The sequence below is a fragment of the Bubalus kerabau genome, chromosome 13 (assembly GCF_029407905.1).
Source record: "Bubalus kerabau isolate K-KA32 ecotype Philippines breed swamp buffalo chromosome 13, PCC_UOA_SB_1v2, whole genome shotgun sequence".
Lineage (NCBI taxonomy): Eukaryota > Metazoa > Chordata > Mammalia > Artiodactyla > Bovidae > Bubalus > Bubalus kerabau.
The window spans coordinates 73,377,027-73,402,374 of NC_073636.1; the positions used below are offsets into that span (position 1 = coordinate 73,377,027).

Consider the following 25,348-nt stretch of genomic DNA (forward strand, 5'->3'; position numbering starts at 1 on the left):
GGCCCCGAAGCAGCAGAGGTTTGTGTGTTGGAGAAAGATAAGATTGTGAGGCGAGAGGAACTGTATGAAACGAAGATAGAGATTGGGAAGAAACCAAATCATAAATATAGTCTTAGAGGTTATGGTTAGAGATTTGCATTGTATTCTCGTTGCAACTCTTAAAAGAAAAGTGGAAAATCAGACTAATGTTTTCAACAAACTATCCCAATTGTGGGTAGAAGCTGAACATCAGAGGGAAAATGGAGACCAGAAACCCCTGAGAAATGTCACTGTCTTCAATCAGGGGAAGGACAGGGAGGCTTGGACCAAGACATGACTGGAAATTGATCAACACAGATGCACTTGAACAACTATTTGGAGGAAGAACTCACAGAATTTGCTGATTGATCAGACAGGGGTAATAAGGGGAAGGGTAAGAGTCAAGGATGAAACCTGCATGTTTGCTTTGAGGAACAGGAATGGTGGTGGAGTAATTTATTGAGATGGGGAGGACTGGGGGAAAAAAAACCAATTTGAGACTGAGGGTGGGGGTGGGGGGTGAAGATCCATTGTAGAATTTAGTGAAGCATGAAATGATTGTTAAATAGTCACGTTGAGTTATCCAGGAGGCAGATGGATATTTGAGTCCGTTGCCCAAACAAGCCCAAAGTTGGGGATAAGAAGCAGCTTAGTGGTGTCCCAGAAACCAGATGCCAGAGAAGGAGATGGAGGAAGGTCTAGCCAGGAGGATAAGAGAAGAGCCAAGGGAAGTCCCAGAAGCCAAGAGCAGAGTGTGTTTTAGTGGGGACAGAGCATTGAATGGTGTTAAATTCCACAGGAGGGGGAAGGGGTCTCTTGGCGATTGTGTTGAGAGCAGTGTCAGTGGGAAAGGAAACCAGGGGAGGATGTTGCAGACTGAGTGAGCTGGAAGGTGGAGAAATAGAGACAGCAAGAGTCAACTGCCTTGGGAGAATGTTTTGCTCAGAAGGGAGCTGGGAGAGAGCCAAGGCTGATTGGAGGGGAGTGATTGTGATGATGTGCCGTGGAATCTTGGCTGGACTAAGAGGGATGAAGACAGGTGACAGACAGTGAAAAGTGGGGGCCAGTGAAATGACAGCCTCAATGGGGCTGAAGAATTTTTGCAGAGATGGTGCTAGAGGAAGCGAGCCGGAATGGTAGGAGGCAGGGTCTAAATAAAGATGCTTGAATGTGAGACTTTGGAGGTGACGTGATCACTGGTGATGACCAAGGGCAAGGTTTCTCAACCTCAGTGGATTCTTGGGTCTGAATCATTCTTTGCTGAGGGGGCTCTTCTGTATCTTCTTTGGGCACATGACTGGCCTCTACCCGTGATATGCCAGTAACACTCCTTCAGTGGTGACAGATACTCAGATATTGTCAGAGGTCCCCCGAGGGGCCAAAATCACCCCAGCTGAGAACCACTGTCACATGGTAACTCACTTTTTTCTCACTTTGACCCTGTGAATGCAGGGTCACTGTGAATCAGGTGTCACTGAGGCTAGGATCAGCAAGGAGCCTGTGTGCTATTGCCAGATAAACTTTGGGTAAAATAATTCATCTCTTTGGGCCTTGTCATCTCATCTGTAGAATGAGGTTAGTAATGATACCCGGGCTTTAGGGCTGTTGTGAAGGTTAAATTATGTCAAACCTGGAAAATGCATAAAACGGTACCTGGCACATAGTATGTTGATAGCTATCATTGAAACAGATGTACTTTTAAACTTTTTTCTGTATTTATCTGTTTGGCTGCATCAGGTCTTAGTTGCAGTATGCAGGATTTCTGTTGCATCTTGTGGGATCTTTTGTTTTGGCACTTGGGCTCTCTCGTTGTGGTCTATGGACTTATTTGCACTTCCCAGGTGGCTCAGTGGTAAAGAATCCACCTGCCAGATGCAGGTTTGATCCTTGAGTCGGGAAGATCCCCAGAGAAGGAAATGGCAACCCACTCAAGTATTCTTGCCTGGAGAATCCCACAGACAGAGGAGCCTGGCGGGCTACAGTCCATGGTGTGGCAAAGAGTCGGACATGAATGAGCACAACAGCAACACAAAGTGGGATCTTAGTTCCCTGACCGGGGATTGAACCCAAGTCCCCTGCATTGCAGGGCAGATTCTTAACCACTAGACCACCAGGGAAGCCCCTGCAACAGTGTATTTTAAAGACCCCTTTCCAGCCCTAAAATTCCATCGTTGTTGTGTTAGTGCCGTAGCCTATTACTAGACCATATGCTATATATATGGTCCTGTCATTCTCTTGACACATTTTCTTGAGGCAGTTGCTGTGTTCCAAACACTTTGCTAGGATCTCAAAGAGAGAAGAAAGATACACCTGTAATGGTAATGTTCATAGACAGAAGTGATTGTTCCCCAAAGATTGGTTACAGATAAGTGACTATGTGAATTCCAAGGAAGGAGAAGTTACTTTCTATTGAAGTAGGAAGAATCAGGAGAGGCTTTCCAAAGGAGGGAACGTATGAGTTGGAATTTGGACTTGGGGATATTGGTGGGGGTGGAGGAAGTGGGGTAGAAGGCATCTTTAGCGACACAGGAGCAAAACACAGAGCTAGGTCAGTCCAAAGGATGTGGAGATGCTATAAAGAGGCAAGTTGGGCTTCAGATGTGGGGGATGAGGCTGAAAGGTGAGTTGGGACCAAAAGGTTAAGGACTCGCATACCAAGGAGTTTTGAGAGACATTGATTGGATCCATTATATTAACATGCAATCAATACACTGCTCTTTGCAATATCTAAATGATCTCACAGCTTCCTTATATACCCTTTGTTCCTTTCAGATTACTGTTGTCCTTTTGGTTTGTGAGTCCTCTTAATACCTTCATGAAGCCTGTGAATAGGAATGGAAACCTCAGTTTGTGTGTGGGCATGTTCCGTCATGTCTGACTCTTTGTGACCCCATAGACTGTAGCCCACCAGCCTCCTCTGTCCATGGGATTTCCCAGGCAAGAATACTGGAGTGGGTTGCCTGTCCTACTCCAAGGTATCTTTCCAACCTAGGGATCAAACCTGCATCTCTTGTGTCTCCTACATTGACAGGCAGATTCTTTACCACTTCACCACCCAGGAAAGCCCCAGTTTACTAACCCACAAATAGGAGCCCAATAGGCGTCGTGAAGATTGGATGAGCAGGTTGACGGCCACCCTTGAGGACGGTGGTGCCTCAAGACCCATGGCCTTTATCCAAGACTCTGCATCCTCACTGAGCACCTTCTGCCTGCAGGGTCCTCCAGTGAAACACCTCATGCCCACCACCCCCTGCACCCTCACCTGATGCCGGAACACATGGGCACCAACGTCATTGTTGCCAACACGATGCCTGCTCACCTCAGCAACGGACAGATGTGTGAGTGGCCCCGGCCCAGGGGGCAGGCAGGTGGGCAACTTGGGCTCTCCCCTGGAAGGGGTGAGGTTGGGGCCTGAGGGAATCTGGAGAAGGTTGGGTCTAGAAGATGGGAAATTGGGTAAAAGAGTTCTCTGTGCTCCAGGGTAGGGAATGAGGGGTGAGACTGTCCATTTGTTAAGGCTGCTAATTCAGTGAGGTGATTGACAGCTTCCGCTGAATGAAGCCATCCTTAGATGAGGTGATCCACTGGGTAGATTGGTCGAGGATGTCCACTGCGGTGAGGATTTCATTAGGTGATGTTGTCCACTAGGTAAAATTGTTCACTGAAGTTAGACTTCCCAGTCCATTAGACAGCTAGGTGAGACTCTTCACTGGGTGAGGGCTTCCACTGGGCTAGACTGTCCTCTGAGGTGAAGTCTCACAAGAGTGAGTTTGTCATCGGGCAGGGTCCTTCAAAGAGGAAGATTATCATTGGGATGAGAGGGTCTGCTAAAATGAGATCGCATTTTATTGAGATTGTTCTTTGGGAAAGTTGGCCTTTGAATAAAGTTGGCCAAGAGGGTCATAGTCAAAATTACGTTCTGAACTTGTCATGGGGGTGGGGCCATCAGTTTCTGTTACCCATCTACCTAACTATCAAAGGGAGAGTATTTTTCGAGCCAGTTGGCCTGTCCCTTGGGTCTCATCTACTGCTCTTCCTTTTCTCCAAGAACGCTTGATCCTGTCACATGTCCCACGGTCCTTAGGGAGACCTGGACCCCAGTTTGGGAGAAGCATCCAACTCTGTATCAAAGGGTGGAGGAGATGGGGGTTGTAGGGACATGGGCAAAAGGTTCTAACTGCAGAACCTCACCCAGCTATAGCCTTCCAGACCTGATGGAACTTAGACTTGGTGATCTGGGCTCAGAAGGTTTGGGCTGTAGCAGTCCTTAGAGATAATCTAGTCTAATTCTCTCATTTTGTAGAAGAGGAAATTAAGTGTCAGAGAGTGGGGAGGCCTTCCCTAGTGCTATTCATTGACCCCCACCCACAAAGGGCTGGAATTCTGAGCAACCCCTGTCTGTCTCTTTGCCCCTCCAGCTACCCCTGAGACTCCACAGCCTTCACCGCCTGGTGGTTCAGGGTCCGAGCCCTACAAGCTTCTGCCCGGAGCTATTGCCACCATCGTCAAGCCCCCCTCCGCCATCCCGCAGCCGACCATCACCAAGCAAGAAGTCATCTAGCAAGTCACTGGGGGGTGGGGGTCTGCTGATCCCCCAGCCCCCTCCGAGAGCCCCCTGATGGTCACTTGGTCACAGTGAAGCAAGCTGTGACCACGGGCCAGTCCCAGAGCAGTGATGGGAAGGGCGAGGGCCCTTGAACTCGGGCTGTGGGTTGCATCCCACTGCCCCCCTTCACCACTTGCTCTGGATAATGGGGCTGTGACTTGGGGAGACTCCAGCTGGAAAATCCTCTGCTGCTTGGACAGCTTTTCTCCTGCTGAAACCACTGCCTTCCCCTCATCCTTTGCCTCACTTTTTCACCCCCAAATGGCTGCCGCCTGGAGACGACATGAGACCTTGCTGAAGCACGGCTCCCTCCCCGCTCAGATTGGTGTAATGTTGGACACAGAGCCCTTCTGGGCTGGGTCACATGGCAGCACCTCCCACATCCCTGTTCTGCTGCCGCAGCCACCACTGTCCCCCTTCCTTAGTCGTCCTCGTTTCTCCAAAGCCACCTCTCCAGAGGCTGAGGATGACGTGCAAACAACACCCCCAGTCATCCCAGGAGCATTTGAAAAGCACTGACTGGAGCTCGGTGCAGTGTGGGAGACTCTCGAGTAGGTGGATGCCATTTCTCCTCTAACCCCTGGCTCTTCCCTTCTTCTGGGACTTGGGAGGGTCCTTCGGGTCAGAGTGATGGTCCCTATAGGCTGCTGAACATGAAAGAACAATCCAGGGTGGACACTGCAGCCAGGACCAAGGGGGAGGCTGGAAGGGGTCAGAGAAGGCAGGAAGGGGCAGACCATCCATTAGGCCTTTAAGGAAGGGCTGGATTCTGGCTGGTGGAACAGGTGAGCCAGAACATTCTAAGAGCAGACCAGGCGGGGAGGTCAGAAGGAGGCCATGGAAGGAGATGATGAAAGAGGGGGCTCTCTGGAGGAGTGGGGGTGCACTGGACAGCCTGGGGATCTTGAATGCCAGACGGAGGCATAGTGACTTGGGTCCCCAGGCTGTGAGTAGCTGGAGAGGGATGTGCAGGGAGCCGAGCTTTCAGAAACTGGAAGATCACAGTCCTCCAGAGGTCAGAAGTTTGGGAGAGAGCAGGAATATCAGATGGGGCCTGATCAAGTCATCCAGGTGAGGGAGATGAAGATGGGGATGGAGAAGACAGATGGGTGAACCTCAGGTGAGAGCGGCAGCGAAGAGGAATTATCCCACCGGGCCTGTCTCAAGCGCTTCCTCCTGGTGCTGTCTTAAGGCATTTGACCTGCCCCATCTCCTTTCATCCTCCTTATTACCCAGAAATCGCTACTGAAGAAGGAATTGAGATCTCAGTGGTTAAATCATTTTTATGGAACTCACACAGCTAGTAAGTGACCCAGACTTGATCCCAGATCTGCCAGGCTCAGGCACACTTAGCCTCAGTGGTTGAACATCTCTGAAAAGGCCCCTTCTGTCCTCACTGGGATTGAGTTGAGGACCTTCCTGCCTGCTTCAGCAGCCTTGGAAGCCTCATTCTCCCCAGAAGCCCTGCCCACTCCCAGGGACTAAGTTTGGCCTGAGGCTGCATTAAAGTCCACTTTGGGTCCAGAATCCTGTTTGCTGATAAACATGGAGAAGTCATGGTTCCTAGACCCCTTTTCTGTCTCTTCAGTCCCTAAGTGTGGGGAAGGGGCATTCAGCAGTCCATTGTGAGATGGACCAATGTGACCTGGCATTCCAGAAATGGGATGATGTGAGTGGGGGTGGGGGAGAGGTAAGAGGAACTGGGTTTGAGACCCGCTCTGTGGAGCATCACTCAGGGTACCTTCTGAAATCATTAAACCCCAAAATCAAGCAGCCAGTACTCATCCATGCAGAATTTTAGAGGCTTTGTGAAAATTCTGGAAAGTGCCACTGCCTAGTGGGAATTAAAGGGATGTGTCCTGGAACTGGAGCTTAGGGAGGAGAGTGAATGGTCAGACTGACTACCTACCCCCCACGCAGGTTTCTGAGTGGATGCAGGCAGCACCCCAGTGCCCCCCAGATTCTACCATTAGGGACTGCTTTTTGTGAGAGAGGCAGGAAGGGTATTGGGACGGGATGTCCGAGAACAATCACCACACTTGCAGTGCTGTCAGAGCTGGGGTTTCCACTTCCACCAAGCCAAGTCCTCCGTCCCAGGAAAGGTTGTCCCCTGCTCAGGGCAGCCCAGTCTCCCTCAGCCACCCCTCATTCCTGGGGCGTTCCCCCAGAAACCCCAGCCAGGGTAATCAAATGGGTCTGGGACAAGGTGGGGAAGCTGGAATCATTTCTGGTCATTGTCATCCCCTCTTTGCCACCCCGACCCCCTCGCCCTGCCTCACTATTGCCCAGACTTCTGCCATGGGAACAAAGCTGAGATAAGTTCCCATAGGGTGGGGTGGGGTAGCTGTGATTTTTAATGGTAGCCAATCTTCTGGGCCAGGGGCCAATTCTTGGCCCCAAATCAACCTCCCTGGAGGAGAAATCCATGCCACTTTAATAATTTTATTGCCACACAGGAAACACAAAACAAAGAGAATTTACTTTTCTAAAAGACTTTAAACTGAGGCCACCACATTGGAAAAATCTTTATTTTCACTACCTGAGTCGTGATCCTAAAACATACGATTTCATGGACTCAAAGAGGGTTAGAGGGCAAGCACGGGCCCTGTAATTCCTCCACTGAGACAACCTCTTCTCTGGGCAGCTCTCAGTAGCTTCCGGAACCCACACGGCTCTCCTGAGGGTGGACAAACGGGAGCAGAGCCTTGGAAGTGGACGCTCCTCAATTTTTTGTGATGACCAAGCCAATTACTTTTGCCAAATTGCTCCGTGATTTGCCTTGATTGTGATGAAGTTAGAAATTCACATTGAGCAGTTCTGAAAGTGGGCTGGTGTCCCGCCAGACTGATCAACATCTTTCCGTGGCGGATGTCATCGGGTCCTGTGCTGTCCCCGGAGCCCCTGTCACTGCCACCCAACGGGGCAAAGAAGCAAAAAAGATTTCTTACTCTTGTGCGTTTTAACAAAAGTTTATAAAAAGAAATAAATGGCGCCTATGTTTTCTAAGTCCTTGGATGAGTGTCTTTTCTTCCTTTCAGGTGTTAGAAATAAGAATGAGAATATTCAGATAGTTCTTTTCTATATGCAGAATGCTTTCATATCTGTTACGGTTTTTTCATCTTCTCAAGGTAAGCAGGGTAGACATGATTACCTCTTGCTTTATCAATGAGATAAATGAGGCTCAGGGAAAACAATTTTCCTTGAGAGGTGGGAGTTGAAATCTAGTGTCTTGATTTCCAACTGCTCAGTATGTATAGAGTAGGGGAGGGATAAGAGAGGAGGTGATGGCAAGAAGAATGGCAAGAAGTTTCCAGGGTCTGTCACTGACCATCAGGGTCTGAGATGGAGCCCTGTTCTGGGTCACTGCCAGGGACCTGGGTCAACCTGCCAGCAATGAGGAACAAGCAGGCATAGGAAATCTCATAAAAGTAAGCATTGTTTTCAAAAAAGAATAAAAGTATTTAAAATAGATATTCAAGAAGGTCCTACCATATAGCACAGGGAATGTGACTCGATATTCTGTAATAGCCTAAATGGGAAATTCAGTTCAGTTCAGTCGCTCAGTCATGTTCAACTCTTTGCAACCCCATGGACTGCAGCACACCAGGCCTCCCTGTCCAACTCCCAGCGTTTACTCAAACTCACTTCCATTAAGTCGGTGATGCCATCCAACCATCTCATCCTCTGTTGTCCCCTTCTCCTCCTGCCCCAATCCCTCCCAGCATCAGAGTCTTTTCCAATGAGTCAACTCTTTGCATCAGGTGGCCAAAGTACTGGAGTTTCAGCTTTACCATCATTCCTTCCAAAGGACATCCAGGGCTGATCTCCTTTAGGATGGACTGGTTAGATCTTGCAGTCCAAGGGACTCTCAAGAGTCTTCTCCAACACCACAGTTCAAAAGCATCAATTCTTCGGCACTCAGCTTTCTTTATAGTCCAATTCTCACATCCATACGTGACTACTGGAAAAACCATAGCCTTGACTAGACGGACCTTTGTTGGCAAAGTAATGTCTCTGCTTTTGAATATGCTATCTAGGTTGGTCATAACTTTTCTTCTAAGGAGCAAGTGTCTTTTAATTTCATGGCTGCAGTCACCATCTGCAGTGATATTGGAGTCCAAAAAATAAAGTCTGCCACTGTTTCCACTGTTTCCCCATCTATTTCCCATGAAGTGATGGGACTGGATGCCATTGTCTAGGTTTCTGAATGTTGAGCTTTAGCCAACTTTTTCACTCTCTTCTTTCACTTTCATCAAGAGGCTCTTGAGTTCTTCCCTTTCTGCCATAAGAGCGGTGTGATCTGCGTATCTGAGGTTATTGATATTTCTCCCGGCAATCTTGATTCCAGCTTGTGCTTCTTCCAGCCCAGCATTTCTCATGATGTACTCTGCATATAAGTTAAATAAACAGGGTGACAATATACAGCCTTGACGTACTCCTTTTCCTATTTGGAACCAGTCTGTTGTTCCATGTCCAGTTCTAACTGTTGCTTCCTGACCTGCATACAGATTTCTCAAGAGGCAGGTCAGGTGGTCTGGTATTCTCATCTCTTTCAGAGTTTTCCACAGTTTATTGTGATCCACACAGTCACAGGCTTTGGCATAGTCAATAAAGCAGAAATAGATGTTTTTCTGGAACTCTCTTGCTTTTTCCATGATCCAGTGGGTGTTGGCAATTTGATCTCTGGTTCCTCTGCCTTTTCTAAAACCAGCTTGAACATCTGGTATTCACATACTGTTTAAGCCTGGCTTGGAGAACTTTGAGCATTATTTTACTAGCATGTGAGATGAGTGCAATTGTACGGTAGTTTGAGCATTCTTTGGCATTGCCTTTCTTTGGGACTTAAATGGGAAAAGAACTTCAAAAAGAATAGGTATATGTTTAACTCAATCACTTTGCTGTACACCTGAGACTAAGACAACATTGTCAATCAACTGTACTCCAATATAAAATTTTGAATTCCCAGCCAGGTCTGCACCCACCTTGTCCCCCGGATAACCCAGGAGGCTGGGCTTGTACCTTGGCCACCACAACCTTGCTTTTGCTCAGGGGTGTGCTGGAGCTGGCCTGGGAGATTTGATTTCTTAGCTGCTCTTTCCAACTCTGTGTTGGGCGATGCTACACAGATAGCAATGGTGGAAGCATTTACAGCACAAAAAATGGCAAACACTGCAATTCAAGGTGTTTCCTGGCCAGCCAATTGTTCACCATTCACCAGCACAACACTGCATTCAGTGATGGTGGGATGGAGGCTTGCTTATGGCTGGGCAATGGGTGCCTAGGTGTGGTCAAGGGTGACGGTAGAGCAGGGTGACCCTTTCTGTTTTACAAAGGGAGGGGACCAAAGCTCTGACCTGGGAGTCACATATCTCGGTGATTGACTTTCAGGTCACTCCTCTCTGAGCCTCATCTGTAAAACGGAAATGATCCCTCCCTCCAGGGGTGTTGTCAGGATTGAACTGAATGAGATCACGACAGCTGCCGTGTATATAAGGTGTACAGAGTGCCCGCTCAGGAGGGGCTTTGTGAGTGTAGACTCTTCACTCAGCTCCTGTCTAGTGAGAAGCTAACCACTGAGTTCTCCAGCCTCAAAAGCCCCCTTTCACTGCAGACTGATCCCCAGGGCCACTCCTACCCTCCCCTGGGCCTTTCCTCCACTCACGAGCACCCGGAAGTAATCTCTCTAATGTTGCATCAGAAACCTCGTCCATGCCACTGCCAGCATGGACATGGGGGTGGGGGACAGAGCAGGCTAGTGCAGTCCTAGAGCGTGCTTAATAAATCCATATCAAAACCATAAACCCTGGGCTGCCATAAATTCCTCTGGCCTTGGCTCCTCCAACCTCATCAGCCCTTTGCCCCCGTTAATCTCAAATCTCCACCTGGGCAGCTGGAGCCGCAAGTTTGGTTTCCATTTTCATTGCAAAACAACATCAGCTCGGGTGGCAAACACCACATCCCATGATCACCATTTTAGACATGATGAAACTGAGGTTCAGAGAAGTGAAGAAACTTGTCCCAGGCACAAAGCCAGGGAGCAGTTGAGCCAGGACTCAAACTCAGCCTTATTCAACCAACCCACGTGGGCCCCCAAGAATTGGGAATTCACCTACCCACTACAGAGGCTCCTTCCCCAGCCATGACACTGGGTGCTTTGATCTCTTTATCCCAGATGGAACCCCTCAATAAATGGGAAGAAGTGGGAGGGACTCTGGGTGATGGGTTGTGTGACCATCCAAAGGAATGTCCATGTAATCACCCCAAACTGGTGGGACCACCCTACTTCCTCTTCTGTGGAACCCAGATCACCTTTGTCCTACATTTCTTGGATCAGTGCGTCATCTGTAAATTCCAAGGCAAGACCCAAGAGACCTGTCTTAAAGGATTCTCTGCCACCATCTAATGATGGAGAAGCTACAACCACATCCTGTTTCAAGACCCACATTTATTGACTACTTCCTCTCCACCAAACATTGTTGGCATACGTTCATCCCCATGACAACACCCTGAGTCAGGTGTTCTTATTGTTCTAGTTTACAAATGAGGATGGCATTTGTCCACGGTTCAGAGCTGGCCCAACAGCCAAGATTCAAACGTCCATTGTCTGACGCCAGGGGCCACCATGATGGGACCTGGGAGGAAGCCGATGAGTCAGTCACTGTATGCTGACCACAGAAGCAGTGCGAACGGATAAAAGTTCATTATTTGACAAATACTAAGGGGCAGAGCCTTGTGCCAAAGCATCCTGGGGTTTACGGAGGGGTAGAACCATGAGGTACCTCCCTCTTAGTTTACAATTTTTTCTTATAGAAGGGAAAATTACAAGCAGGGTCTTCCCAGGTGGTCCAGTGGTTAAGAATCCACTTGCCAACACAGGGGACACGGGTTCCATCCCTGATTTGGGAAGACCCTGCATGCAACAGAGCACACCTACCATACACCACAACTACCGAGCTCATGTGCCTAAAGCCTGAGCACCAGCCAGAAGAGAGTGACAGCAGGGGGAGATGGTGCTTTGAATGGGGGGATGATGGCAGTCTGGGAAAGTCTCATTTGCTGAAAGATTTAGAGGCAGGGGTGAGGCAGAGAAAAGATGGGTGTGTGTTCATGGAGAAGGAGAGAGATGGAGCAGCGAGTCAAGGCAGGCAGCCTGTGGATGGGAGGAAGGATGGAGACCAGTGTTTCCCAACCTGCAGTCACTGTTCTCGTCACATCCCCTCCACACCTGAGTACCACTGCACCTTACTTACTTACCATTTTTCTTTATTTTTTAAAATAAGGTAGTCTGATTTTATTTAATTCATGATTTTTTTGGCCACACCGTGAAGCCTGGAGGATCCTACTTCCCCGACTAGGGATTGAACCCCAGCCCTTGGCAGTGAAAGCTCAGAGTCCTAACCACTGGACTGTCAGGGAATTCCCATTGTGTTTCTTTCAGTCAACTCATAAGCATTCTCTTTACATTGATCACTGATGTAAATGGAAAACCAGTATCACTTTGCCGTGTAGATAGACGATGATTGCAAAATTGCAGCAAAAAGTAAGTGATTTATTTTTAAGGTGGAGCCAGAGAGGATCACCCAGGGGAAGTTCTGTACTTTCCTCTTCAAATGGGAAATTGACAAATATCTAAAGAGATGTGCTATCCAAACTTTCTCTGTAAAGTTTTTGAAAGGGAGGAAGACTTGTAAAGAGACAGGCTTTGGTGGCAATGGCATTGAATGCCATCTTTGTGTAACCCTGAAGTCACTCAGCATGCCCACTGAAGTCTTCAATCCACACCTGGAAGCATGCCATGTTGGATGGTCTGGGCCAGAGGGTGGGGGCCTCAAACACTGGGCACCTGGAATTTCTTTAGGGGAAATAGAAAAATCACTGGAGATAGGAGACTGGGGGAAGGTTGTGGCCGGATCTGTGTTTTTTAAGGGATCACTCTGGCAGCTTTGTCAAGGATGGATTGGATGGGGTGCAGCTGTGAGCAGGAAGACCAGTGAAGATGCTCGTGTGCTGGACCAGGTAAGAGACAGTGAAGCTGGTACCATATGGAGGCAATAGAGATGTACAGGAAGGGACCAATCCAAAAGAAATGTTCATTCATTCACTCACTCAACAAATATGTAGTGAGTGCCCATTATGTGCTGGGTTGCTGTCTAGGCACAAGGTACACAGGTGGGCAAGACAGATAAAGTCCCTGACTTCATGAGGTTTACCTCCTAGAGGGAACTGACAGACAATACTTGAGTGAATACATTTAAAAAGGTAATTTGAGGGACTTCCCTTGTGGTCCTGTGGCTAAGACTCTGTGCTTCCAATGCAGGGGGCCCAGGTTCAATCCCTGGTCAAGGAACTATATCCCACATACTGCAACTTAGAGTTCATATGCTGCAACTAAGACCCAGAACAGCCAAATACATAAATAATTTTTTTAAATAGAAAAATGCAATTGCATTTTTTTAAATAAAAAAAAATGCAGTACTCTTTTAAAAAGATAATTTGAAATAGTCAAGAGCTGTCAGACGGTCCAACAGTCAAGTTCTTTGAAAGTAAAACAAGGTATTGTGAATGAGTGAACAGGAAATAAAAGGGGTTCAATTGAAAGTGCTGAGGATGTGATGACATCACTTTAGGGGGTCAGGGAGAGCCTCCCCAAAGAGGCGAATCTGGGCTGAGATCTGGAGGCTGAGGAAGGGCTGGGGGAAAGGAACGCCAGGTAGCCACAAGTGTAAAAGCCCTGCAGCAGGACCCAGCTGAGCATCTTAGAGGCTGAGCACTGTGGTCCATATGTCTGGAGCAGAGTGGGAGGCAATGGAGTCTGAGAGGTGGGCAGGACCAGGTGGGGCCATGAGAATGAAAACCCTCAGACGTTTTCCAACAGGGAAGTGATGTGATCTGATTCACGTTTTTAAAAGATCACTCTTCACTGTGTAGCACACAGACTCCAAGGAACAAGAATGGAAGCAGAAAAGCCCAGTGGTGGTCTGTGCGGTGGTTCAGGGCAGACACAATGACAGCCTGGATAGGCTGGTGTGGTAGGCGAAATTCTAAGGTGATTCCCACCCCCTGGTCTCTGCGCACTTTCTCTATACTTCTCAATCAGACAAAATCTAGGAGCTACCTTGAAGGGATTCTGCAGACGTAATGAAGGTCCCAAGCCAGTGACTTTATGATATATAGATTATCCTTGTTGGGCCTTCCCTAATCAGGCAAACACTTGGGGTTAGGAGGTCCTGGGGAGCTCTTTCTGGCAAATAAAGTTAGAAGCAGGAGAGGGATTTGATGTGAGGGCAAAAGCTCTCGGGACAGACACTGTGGTTGCCAGGGGCTAGGGCTGGGTTGGGGGGTTCAAATACAAAGGAGTATAGGGGAGGGGTCTTGGAGTGATGGAAATGTTCTGTATCTTGACTGTGGTGGGGGTTACATCACTATATACAGTTGCCAAAACTTGCAGAGCCATGCATGAAAGGAAGTCAGATTTAGAATATGAAAATTAATACCTTAGTTTTTTTTAAATGAAAGAAAAAAAGCCAGAGTTGCTTGAACTCATTTAAAAGAGGATGTATAGGCGGCAGAGCGCTGTAGCGGTGACTGTGGTCACCATCCTGGTCAGAAAGAGGAAAAGGAGGACTTCCCCAGTGGTCCACTGGGTAAGATTTAGCCTTCCAATGCAGGGAATATGGGTTCGATCTCTAGTCAGGGAGCTAAGATTCTACCTGCCTTGCAGCCCCCAAACCAAAACATAAAACAAAAGTAGTATTGTAACAAATTCTTTTAAAAAATATTAAAAAAAAATACTTTTTTAAAAGAAAGAAAGAAAGGAGGAAAAGGGACCAAGGACAGGTGAGACAGATGTTGATGGAGAGGGAAAGCAATTCAGGCAACGTTGGTTGCGGGCCTACTGTGTGCTGAGGGTGCTGCCTTACTCCCTGTCTCACGTGGCTGGCTCAACGGGCCGGGAGGCAGGTTCAGTGAACCGTACTTGACTTACAGATGAGAGTAAGTGACTTGCCCTGGGTCCACACAGACCGTCAGAGCGGTGTGCCTTACACTCTCTCCTCTGTTTGTCGAATGAATGAATGCACACATGAATGAACGAATGAATGGATGTCACTGTGCTCCAGGTGCTGAGGTGTCACCAGCAAGTTCAAACCGAGGATATGAGAACACAGTGTTTTTAGAGAAGTCGGGGCCATAAAACCTGTTCCGTTTCCCCGACTTGTGCAACACTGGCCCCTCCCCCTGTGGCTCTGAAATTGCTCCCCGGCCTTGAGAAGGGCTCCCTGAGCTTATCTCAGGGGAGAGTGAAACTGTAAAAGGCCTTTATGGCTTTGAGATCACGTCTGGCAGCAGCAGCGATTGTCGCCATAAACCTGAGCAGCCGTGCTAGGGCGATGCCCCGGGCAGGAGAGTCAGGGGACAGTTGAGAGCTGCCCAGGGATGGCTTCTGCAGAGCTGGTCCCATGCTTTCCACTCTTCATCCTTGCAGAAACCCAACAGGCAGCAGTGGCTGTGATTTTTTTTTTTTAATTCTTCAATGCATCTTCTTTTTTCACATGACATCTCTGAGGTTAGGGTATGTCTTTAAATCAATCATATCTGACAATCACTGCTGGTCAAATCAGGTGGCAGTCATACCTGGTTGGTTCTGGTCATCATTTCTGGTGGCCTGACTGATCCACTGCCCCCTCTGTGTATTCCTCACAAACCACTGATTTAAGGACCATTTGAGTCCTGGTTGCTTCCTGAAAACCTTCCATTGACATCTTCCAATAAGAGCAAGAAAACCCCAGGGTCAAACCTGCAGAATTGGACTAAACAGGTTGGAAGAAAGTCCTGCAGACCATAGTGGAGCATTCTTTCAAGGAGTGGTGGGTGATCAAATCTTTCAGCAGTAATAGAGGACTATACTGCGTGAAAAAATATGGACAAGGAAGATGTTGTGCTGAAAAGTTATCTAGATGAGCTGGATGCTGACTGAAAAGAAGTTTTAGGAGTTCTTAACTAATTTATTTCACTTAGATTCTCCTTTATATCTATGTGCAAGGGTGTTGTATGCTTTTAAAGATAACATCTAAATAAGTCTCAGAGCTCTTTAATAAAAATAAAATAAAAATTCTAAGTGATGAGAAAGCATTATGTCATAACTTACTTGTCAGTGTGTTTTCTTTCATGCTGCTTCTAAGTCACTTCAGTCGTGTCCGACTCTGTGCGACCCCATAGATGGCAGCCCACCAGGCTCCGCCGTCCCTGGGATTCTCCAGGCAAGAACATTGGAGTGGGTTGCCATTTCCTTCTCCAATGCATTAAAGTGAAAATTGAAAGTGAAGTCGCTCAGTCGTGTCCAACCCCTAGCGACCCCATGGACTGCAGCCTTCCAGGCTCCTCCATCCATGGGATTTTCCAGGCAAGAGTACCAGAGTGGGGTGCCATTGCCTTCTCCGGTTCATAATAGTACACAAAATGCTAGGGCCTCTTACAACTGTAAAACATCTTAGGTTGGATTCTACCCATTTCACAGGTGAGAAAGCTAGGGATAAAAGAGGGCATGGGTTAAATAACGTGGAGGGGGGGGGCTCTCTGATAAACAGATCCTGTGCTCTGTCTAATATCCAAAGTTGACTTGTACATGGACACTAATTTCTCATCTCCATCCACAGTCTCGCCCCCAGGCAAAGCCTGCCATCCCTAAGGGGATCTGGGAGGCAGCAAGCTTCCCTGTTGTTCAAAATTTAATCAGGAAAGGGCTTGCCAGAAGCCTTTTGCCCAATGGACCAATGGCCTTTTTCACCCATCACCCAAGTCAGCAACCTCAGCCTGGACAAGCCCACCCCATTCTGGGCCAATATGCGTCCTTTGGGCTCGGCCTAGAACTATGGCGCATGTGTCCAGCACAACCCCACCCTTAATCGCCTGTCTTGCCCCAAGCAGACTGGACTCTCACTTATTTTACAGATGAGAAAACTGAGGTCCAGAGGGTTTGCCTGATTCTCTCATGGTCACAGGTAAGTCAGTGTCAGGAAAAGTCTGGAATCCAGGACTCAAAACTGAATAGCCTTTCCAATTTCACAGATGTCCTAGATCCAGAAGAGGCAAGCTGGGATGAGAAATCAGAGACTCCAAGCAGGTCAAGGGAGAGGACTTTCTGGCCAGAGTGATTCCTGAGCCCTGAGCAGGTAGTTAGTAAAATACACTGAAGGTCTTTACCTGGATCTTCTAAGACCCACAAGTTCTGGGACAGCTGCGCTTATAGGGGCAGTAGAGGCGCTGTCTTTTTCAGAGGATGGGGCCAAATTATACTTGTCATCTTTCCCATTCACATCAGATCCAACCTCTCCCTCTTAAAAGCCTCCAATGGCTTCCCATTATTCCTAGAACAAAATCCAACCTCCTCACTAGGGCCCCAACATTCTACATAAAGTGGCTCCTGACTGTTTATCTGAGATCCTCGCCTATCACCCTGCCCCTTGTTCACTCTGTTCCAACCCCTTGGCCTCCCCTTTGTTCCTCAAAACACCAAAACTGTTCTCATCTCACAGCTTCACAGCCTTTACCCTGATGTTCCATTTTTCTGGAACATTCTTTCAACTCTCCTCCTGGCCAGTTCCTTTTAACCATTCAGGTCTCTGCTCAAATGTTGCCTTTTGGAGTGGCCTTCTCTGATCAAGTTAGCTAAATAGATGAAGCATTGCAGGCTAGATGGTCTCAGTTGCAACTACTTAAATCTGCTGTAACAGAATGAAGGCAGCCATAAACAGTATGAAGGTGAATGGGCATGGCTGAGTTCCAATAAAACTTTATTGACAAAAGTCGGCAGCAGGTCAGATTGGGCCAGTGATCATAGTTTGCTGACCCTTGCTCTAACTTATCATCTTGTTTGATTTTTGTCATTGTGCTTACCACTATCTGAAATTATTCCTTTGTATAATGATTTGTCTTCCTCTATTCTTTCTGCCCAAACTGTCAACTCTAGTCTGCTGTCAGTCTTGCTCAACACTGCTATGGAAGCCAGTGTCCAAGATGGCCCCCAGTGAGCCCCGCTTCCTAGTACGCACACTGCTGTGTTATTCTCTCCCAGACTGAATAGGACTGTCCTGTGTAATCACTAGGATATTGTGGAAATTTAAAAGTGTGACTTTGAAGTCGAGGTTATAAAAGACGTGGTGGTTTTCATTTTGCCATCTTGGATTACATGCTCTGAGGAAGCCAGCAGCCACGTTGTAAGGAACCTCAAGCAGCCCTGTGGTGGGGTCCACATGGAGAGGAGCTGAGGCCCCCTTTCAGCTGCCAGCCATGTAAGGGCACCATCTCAGAAGTGGATCTTCCAGCCATGGTCAAACTCTGGCTGCCAATTTGATTGCAACTTCATGAAAGACCCATACCATCGAGGCAAGCCACTCCTGAAGCTCTATCATACAAAAATTGTGATATCAAAAATGTTTGCTGTTTCAAACTAGGATAATTTATTATACAACCATAGATTAAAAAAAAAAAAAAAACAGTTGCCCAGCACAATGATTGGCTCAGTAAGTATTGAATAATAAAAAACTAGGAGTTTAATAAATATTATAGAAGAACACATTTACATAAATATTTAAAAGGTATAAGTGTAATATTATATAAACATATGTAAAAATATAAACTCAATAATATAGAAGGGCACAATTAAGACTTTCCAAATTCATTAATAGTCCTTGGACAAGGTGCCTATGCAAGAATTCTTCCAGTATTGAGATGCTAAGCTTCTTGAATTCTCAGTTTGTGTGTTTCTAATATTCTGTGATTATATGACTCTGAGATTTTAGGTTTCTGTCTCACCAAGTCCATGATTCTAAGACTCTGTGATTCTCTGATTCTGACATAGTATGAATCATCTATCAATACATCTCATCCTCTCATCCTCAGTCACCTCCTGAGATGGTTAGATGGCATCACTGACTCACTGAACATGAGTTTGAGAAGACTCCAGAAGATAGTGAAGGACAGGGAAGCCTGGCATGCTTCAGTCCCTGGGGTCACAAACAGCTGGATATGACTAAAAACAGAACAACATCAACACGTATTTTTGTTCAGAAACTCTTCTTTTCCAGGCACAATGTCAGGAGCTAGGGGCATGGCAGAGAAAAGACAATCCCTGTTCCTGCCCTCCCTCTTGAGCTCATGGGGACACAGGCAAGCACATAGGCATGTATGACCCACAGTGAATTGTCATATAGGTAGACGAAAACTGTGGGTGGGGGTGGACGTTCCAACTGTGGATTGGAAGGAGGCACCAACCCAGCCTCCTTGGGAGGGGTGTGAGCGGAAATAACTTCCCAGAGGAGCTAGGAAAAGAGAGAGAGTATTCAACCAGGGAAAGGGAGTGCTAGAGTACACTGTGTTCCAAGTGAGTGGAACAGCAAGTGCAAAGGTCCAGGGGTTAGGGAGAGAGAGAGTATGTGGCATATCTGGTCAATTAAACCGAGGTTTGTCCGAGTTGGTGCAGAGCTGGGGGTGGGGGTGATGGAGAGAGGCAGAGTGGCAAGAGACAGATGATTTAGTAAACCATGTCAAGGAATTTGAACTTTATCCTGAGGGCAAAGGGGAGCCAATGAAGGGTTTTAAGAGAAAGAGTGACACAGTCTGCTTAGAGTTTAGAAAAATGCCTCTGGCTGCTGCTTGTAGTTTTGAAAAGAAGAGAGACCAGGGAGGAGGCTGGAACAAGATGCCAGGTGAGAGAAGAAGAGGCCTGAATGCATGGGAAATGGGCCCTAGAGAGACACTTAATCTGTGGTGTGGTGATCAGATGCGGGTGTGGACTGTACTGGTAACCTGTGAACCCAGCCCTCCTGGACTTCTAAGGTTCTCTGACTCTGTGCTCAAAACTCCATACCTCTCCAACACAAAATGCCTGTTGGTATCACTATATATATATTTACAATCCCTGACCTCACAATGCCCTGCAAGTTTTTCTTGTTTGCAAAGTGGGGGTCATCAAGACCTTCTTGAATAGTAGCCAGGAACTGAAGGCTGGTGTGTGGTCAGCATCTAAAACAAGGCAGGTGGTCCATCTGTGGTAGACAACTTTGCCCCAAGTGCTGGAAATATGGGTATTGTCAGAAAAGAACCGAGTTTTATGGTGACAAGACAGATCAGAAAGGAAAAACAGAGGTAAGGAATAGCCCTGTTCTCGTCTGCTCCTGGTGACCTGGGTTGCTCTGGTTTCTGGGCTTCTGGCTGGGCAAATGGTACCCAGACTTCTTTGCTTGCTTCCAGGTACCATCAGGTATACCAGTTGGCCATCAGGCTCCCTATAACTGTAGCTTGATAGCCTTCCCAGTTCCTCCTTTTGATCTTAAACTCCCCTGAGAGCTTCACACACCAGCTAGGGGTAGCCCAGCAGGGTCTAGTCTTTCCTGGGCAGCTCAGAGCCAGGCTAAGTGCCACCCAGTTGGTTGGAGCCAACCAGCTCTCAAGTCAGCCCATGCTCAAGGTTATAGTACTGTAGGCACTCTCTTCTTAGACAACGATTCTGTTGGCTCATTCAAGAGCATGTCTTTGGAGACAGAAACCTCATTCATCTCCCTAAAATGACAATACGTGGGCCTGAGAGAGACCCAAGGCTCTTTTGTTACAATTTGCTTCTTGCTAGTGGTTCAGCTTTGAAAAGTGAAAGTGTTAGTTGCTCAGTCATGCCCAACTGTTTGCGATCCCATGGACCCATGGATCCCAGGCTCCTCCGTCCATGGGATTCTCCAGGCAAGAACACTGAAGTGGCTTGCCATTCCCTTCTCCAGGGGGGATCTTCCCAACCTAGGGATCGAACCTGGATCTCCTGCATTGCAGGCAGATTCTTTACTGTCTGAGCTACCAAGTTCAGCTTTAATTCCATTTAATTCACAAACCATCAGTTGAACTACACAACTGTGGGGAAACCCCACAGAGCTGGCAGAACCCTTGGAGACACTCCTTTCTTGTAAGAGGATATGGGAAGCTGAGAGTGATGTGCCTAAAACTGCATGGTGTTTTGTGAAGGGCTGGGCTTGGGGTTCAAGGTCAGAGCTCTCCACCTGTTTCTCTGCACACCACAGGGGCTCCACAAACATCAGTGAAATTAAGTCAAATTAGGAGTTTGTGACACACGTCATATACATTACTAGCTAGTATTTGCACTGACTATTTCTAGAAATGAGAGGAGCCTGGAGAGAAAGGTGGCCTCTGGGAGGTTAGGGCAGCTGGGGTCAGGGGTGGGAGGAAGCTCTACTTTTAATTTTATGCCTTTGTACCTTTCGAGTGTTTTAGAACAGAGTCAATCAATCAAACAAACAATCATGATTAAATAAATAGTGAAGTGGAAGCCAGGCTCTTTTGTAACTCCATGCCTTTGTACATGCTGTTCCCTCTGGGTGAAATACCCTTTCCCCATTTGCTCTACCTGGAAAACTCCTACGTAATTTACAAGACCGGACTCAAATGTCCAGTGTCTGAGGCCTGCTGCTGCCTCCCTGTGATGGCTCCTGTCTGTCCGTCCAGCACCTCCACACACCCTCATCAGCTCTGTTTTGTGCACCAGGAGGCTCCCATGCCTCCTGACTTCTCACTGGATTCCGCCAAAGAGAGCCATCAAGGGGAGATTAACAGGCAGGATGAGGAAGAAGCATGGCTATTTATGCCACGTAGCCCCTCATTTGACAGGGCCTGTACTTCTCCACGGCCTCATTTCCACAGTTCCAGCTACTTCCGGGAGCAGTAACACTCAGGAGTTCCCTCTCAAACTCCTGCAGGTCTGGGGGTGAGATCAGTTCCCCACATTCTAGACCCTGGGTGCCTCACTGCTCCCTGAGGTTTCCCTTAGCCTGCCCACACCTCTGTAAACACGCCATTCATTAAATTTGCCTCAGTTGAGCCAGTGGTTCTCGACCTGGAGATCTTGCTTCTCAGGAGACATCTGGCAACATCTGAAGACATTTTCAGTTGTCATTATTGGTTGCGAGGGTGCTGCTGGCATCAAGTGGGTGCAGGCCAGGGATGCTGCTAAACATCCCACAATGAACAAGGCAGCTTCTCTCCCCAACAGAGAATTATTCAGCCCCAAATGTTAATGGTGGGACTTCTCTGGTGGTTCAGTGGTGAAGAGTCCGCCTGCCAATGGGTTCCATCACTGGTCTGGGAAGATGGGTTCCATCACTGGTCTGGGAAGACTCCACATGCTATGCAGCAACTAAGCTCGTATGCCATAACTACTGAAGCCCATGTGCTCTAGAGACCACGTGCTCCGTAACAAGAGAAGCCACCGCAATGAGAAGCCTGAGCACTGCAAAGAAGAGTAGCCCCCACTCGCCCCTAGAGAAAGCTCACGCACAACAGTGAAGACCCAGTGCAGTCACAAATAAATAAGTATAAATAAATAAAAAGGCTATTTTTTTTTAAAGTAAGAGCCCCAGTCTGTTGTGTTACAGTGAAGGGTCACTGTTAGGAAGACCGAGGGTGACCAGTTGATCCTTTTTTGCCCGGGACTTTTCCACTTTTGAATTCCATGGACTATACAGTCCATGGGGTCACAAAGAGTCATCCATGACTGAGCGACTTTCACTTTCCAGTTTTAGCAGTGCAAGTCCTGATTCCTGAAAGCCTCTCAAGTCTTGGGCAAACTGAGATGGTTTGTCACCTTAGCAGGTCAGGTGATTGGTCTGTCCACAAAATTTAAAAATAATAAAAGGCTAAGATATGTTGAATATTTATTATGTGTCAGATGCTTGTCTAACATTGTTATAAGTATTAGCTCATTTAATCTTCATAAGAACCCAGGGAGGTCAATATTAGTATCCCCCTTTGTACTGTGGCACAGAGAGGTACCACAATTACCTGAGGTCACACAGCTCCTGAGTAATAGAGCCAGGATTTGATTCCAAATCATCAGAATCATATTTAATTATGGCCTTTACTATACATTTGAATACAATTGACCCTGAACAAAGTCGGGGTTACAGGCACCCATCCTTGGTGCAGTCAAAAATCTGTGTATAACTTATATCAGCCCACCTTACAAGTGGTTCCTCCATAGTAGTGGTTTCTCCAGTACCTACAGTTCTGCACCCATGGATTCAACCAACCATGGATTGTGCAGTATTGTAATGTTTACTATTGAAAAATATCTGCATAAAGGTGGATCCACGCAGTTCAAATCCATGTTGCTCAAGGGTCAACTGTATATTTTAAAAGATCTTTTGATTAATAATAATAATGATATTGGGTTTCCCAGGTGGCACTAGTGGTAAAGAATCTGCCTGCCAATGCAGGAGACATTAGAGATGTGGATTCAATCCCTGGGTCGGGACGATCCCCTGGAGGAGGGCATGGCAACCCACTCCAATATTCTTGCCTGGATAATCCCATGGACAGAGGCAGCCTGGCCGGCTAATGGTCCATAGGGTCGCAAAGAGTCAGACGTGACTGAAGCGACAGCATGCATGCACGAAATAATGATAATAACAATAATCATGAGATATATTTTCAAACTTTTAAAAATAGTAATAATGATAATATATGTGTGTGTGTATGTGTATATATATATATGTATATATATATGGACTTCCCTGGTGGCTCAGAGGTTAAAGCGTCTGCCTCCAATGCAGGAGACCCAGGTTTGACCCCTGGGTCGGGAAGATCCCCTGGAGAAGGAAATGGTAACCCACTCCAGTATTCTTGCCTGGAGAATCCCATGGACGGAGAAGCCTGTAGGCTACAGTCCATGGGGTCACAAAGAGTCAGACACGACTATATATATATATATATATATTTGGCTGCACCACTAAGAGACCTATGGGATCTTAGTTCCCTGACCAGGGATCGAACCTGTGCCCCTACAGTAGAAGTATAGTCTTAGCAGCTGAGTGCCAGGGAAGTCCTAAATTTTTTAAGCATTCAAATATACCTTCCAAATTTTAACCCAGTGGAGACAATTTATATTCTAACTTGAATGATCAGATTTGCCTGTTGTGTAGACCACCGAATAAAGCATGTTGGGGGCCACTTCTGCTAAATGAAAGCTGGAGTGGAGGACTCACATGTTTACAGGACCAAACAACAAGGTCCTACTGAATAGCACAGGGAACTATATTCAATATCCTGTGGTAAACCATAGTAGAAAAGAATATGAAAAAGAACATATATACATATGTGTGTAGCTGAATCACTTTGCTGTATAGTAGATTTAGCATAACATTGTAAGTCAACTATACTTCAATAAAATAAGTTTTTAAAAATAGAGGTCATATGTGACTAACAAAAAATAAAATGCTTACAGGGCCAGGTGGGCAATATTGGTGGGTAAGGTGGGCCTGTGCAATAGGGGGTGGTGGGGACTGTGGCAAAATGGGAACGGAAAGCATTGTTGAGAAGGGGCAGCCGGGATTCAGCTCCAGGCACTTGAGATCGGGGGCCCCAAAACAGCAGATCTTCTAAGAGAGGCCAGACGCTGATTTTTAACAGCAGCCAAGACAGTGAAAACAAAACAGAAACACTAGGTGCATAAACCAAAACTTACCTGTGGGTCAGACCCAGTCCCTGCCCACTACCCCCTAGTGACCTGTTTTTTTTTTTTTTAAATCACTATTTGGTGCTTGCTTCAGCAGCACATACACCAAACTGGAAAAAGACAGAGAAGATTAGCATGACCCCTGTGCAAGGATGACGTGCAAATTCATGAAACTTTCATATTTTGGGAAGGGGATATATGTAACATATAGCTGACTCACTTTGTTGTACAGAAGAAACAAACACAACATTGTAAAGCAATTAAATGCCAATAAAAAAAGAAAAAATAATAATATATACAAAAACTATTTAAACATTTTAAAAATCGCTTTTTGAAATTGTGATATATTCATACAATGGAACACTATACAGCAATGAGAATGAACAGACAGACTCCAGCTGTAAAAAATACAGATGAATCTCTCAAACACAAGCCAGATACAAATGAATATGCCCTGTATTTCATGTCTATGAAAGTTCAAGAGACCAAAATAACCTAGGGTGTTAAGGGTCAAGATCATGGTTACTCTGTAGAGAGGTGAGCTGTGAATGACTGGAAGAGACACAAGTAAGGCTTGTGGGGCTGGCCAGGGTCCCCGTCTTCATCTGGGTGCCAGGGACATGGTGGTGTTCTTTTTGTGAGTATTACTGAGCTGTATGCTTAGGCTTGGTGCATTTTTTAAAAATGTATGTTGTATACTTTAATTATATAAAAATTTTGAAACATACACAGACTTTTACCATTTGGAAATATTTCTATGGATGAAGCAGGATTGTGCTTGAATACAAAGGAAACCAAATGCTGGAATAATTGACTTCAGAGGCTGGGTTTCCCTGCAGAAAACCTCTGAGAGCTCTTTGTTGGGTATATAAAAAGAACACATTGTCAGGAATGCCCTGATTTGAAATTATGGCATTCAATAAAACAGCTCCATTTTTCTCAAGGATCATTTGTATATCAATAACTGCTGAGAATCCTGTCGATTTTCTTCATTTCTTTTACTCAGATTCTTGGGTGTTTGAAATTATAAAATAACTTTCTATCTCATTTACATATCAGGCTTCCATTGGAAAGGGGTTTCGTGGCTAAGAAAATACGAGAACCTGAAGGTTGAGCTTCTAAAATCCTGCCTATCCGAAGCAGGATGTGCCTGGAGGTGATTCAAGGACAGGGATGATGGGAGGGGAGTGTCCGCAAGGAGGGAGGCAGCGGGG

General features: G+C 46.7%; 1 protein-coding gene and 1 non-coding gene across 3 annotated transcripts in view; both read left to right on the top strand.

Annotated features, from left to right (window-relative positions):
• The window catches only part of HNF4A (hepatocyte nuclear factor 4 alpha), a 32,950-nt gene extending 25,320 nt beyond the window's left edge, over positions 1-7,630 (top strand). Inside the window, exons 10-11 of one of the 2 annotated variants that reach the window (XM_055545075.1) lie at positions 3,234-3,356; positions 4,437-7,630. In XM_055545075.1, the coding sequence (XP_055401050.1) occupies positions 3,234-3,356; positions 4,437-4,579 (266 nt within the window). In that variant the 3' untranslated portion in view covers positions 4,580-7,630. Of the gene's footprint in view, positions 1-3,233; positions 3,387-4,436 lie in introns of both variants that reach the window. The other variant, XM_055545074.1, reaches the window with a different exon arrangement.
• Positions 7,631-24,215: 16,585 nt separating this feature from the next.
• On the top strand, positions 24,216-24,321 carry LOC129626322 (U6 spliceosomal RNA). Its single transcript, XR_008701925.1, has one exon. It is a non-coding gene; the product is annotated as a U6 spliceosomal RNA (small nuclear RNA).
• The last annotated feature ends 1,027 nt before the right edge of the window (positions 24,322-25,348 follow it).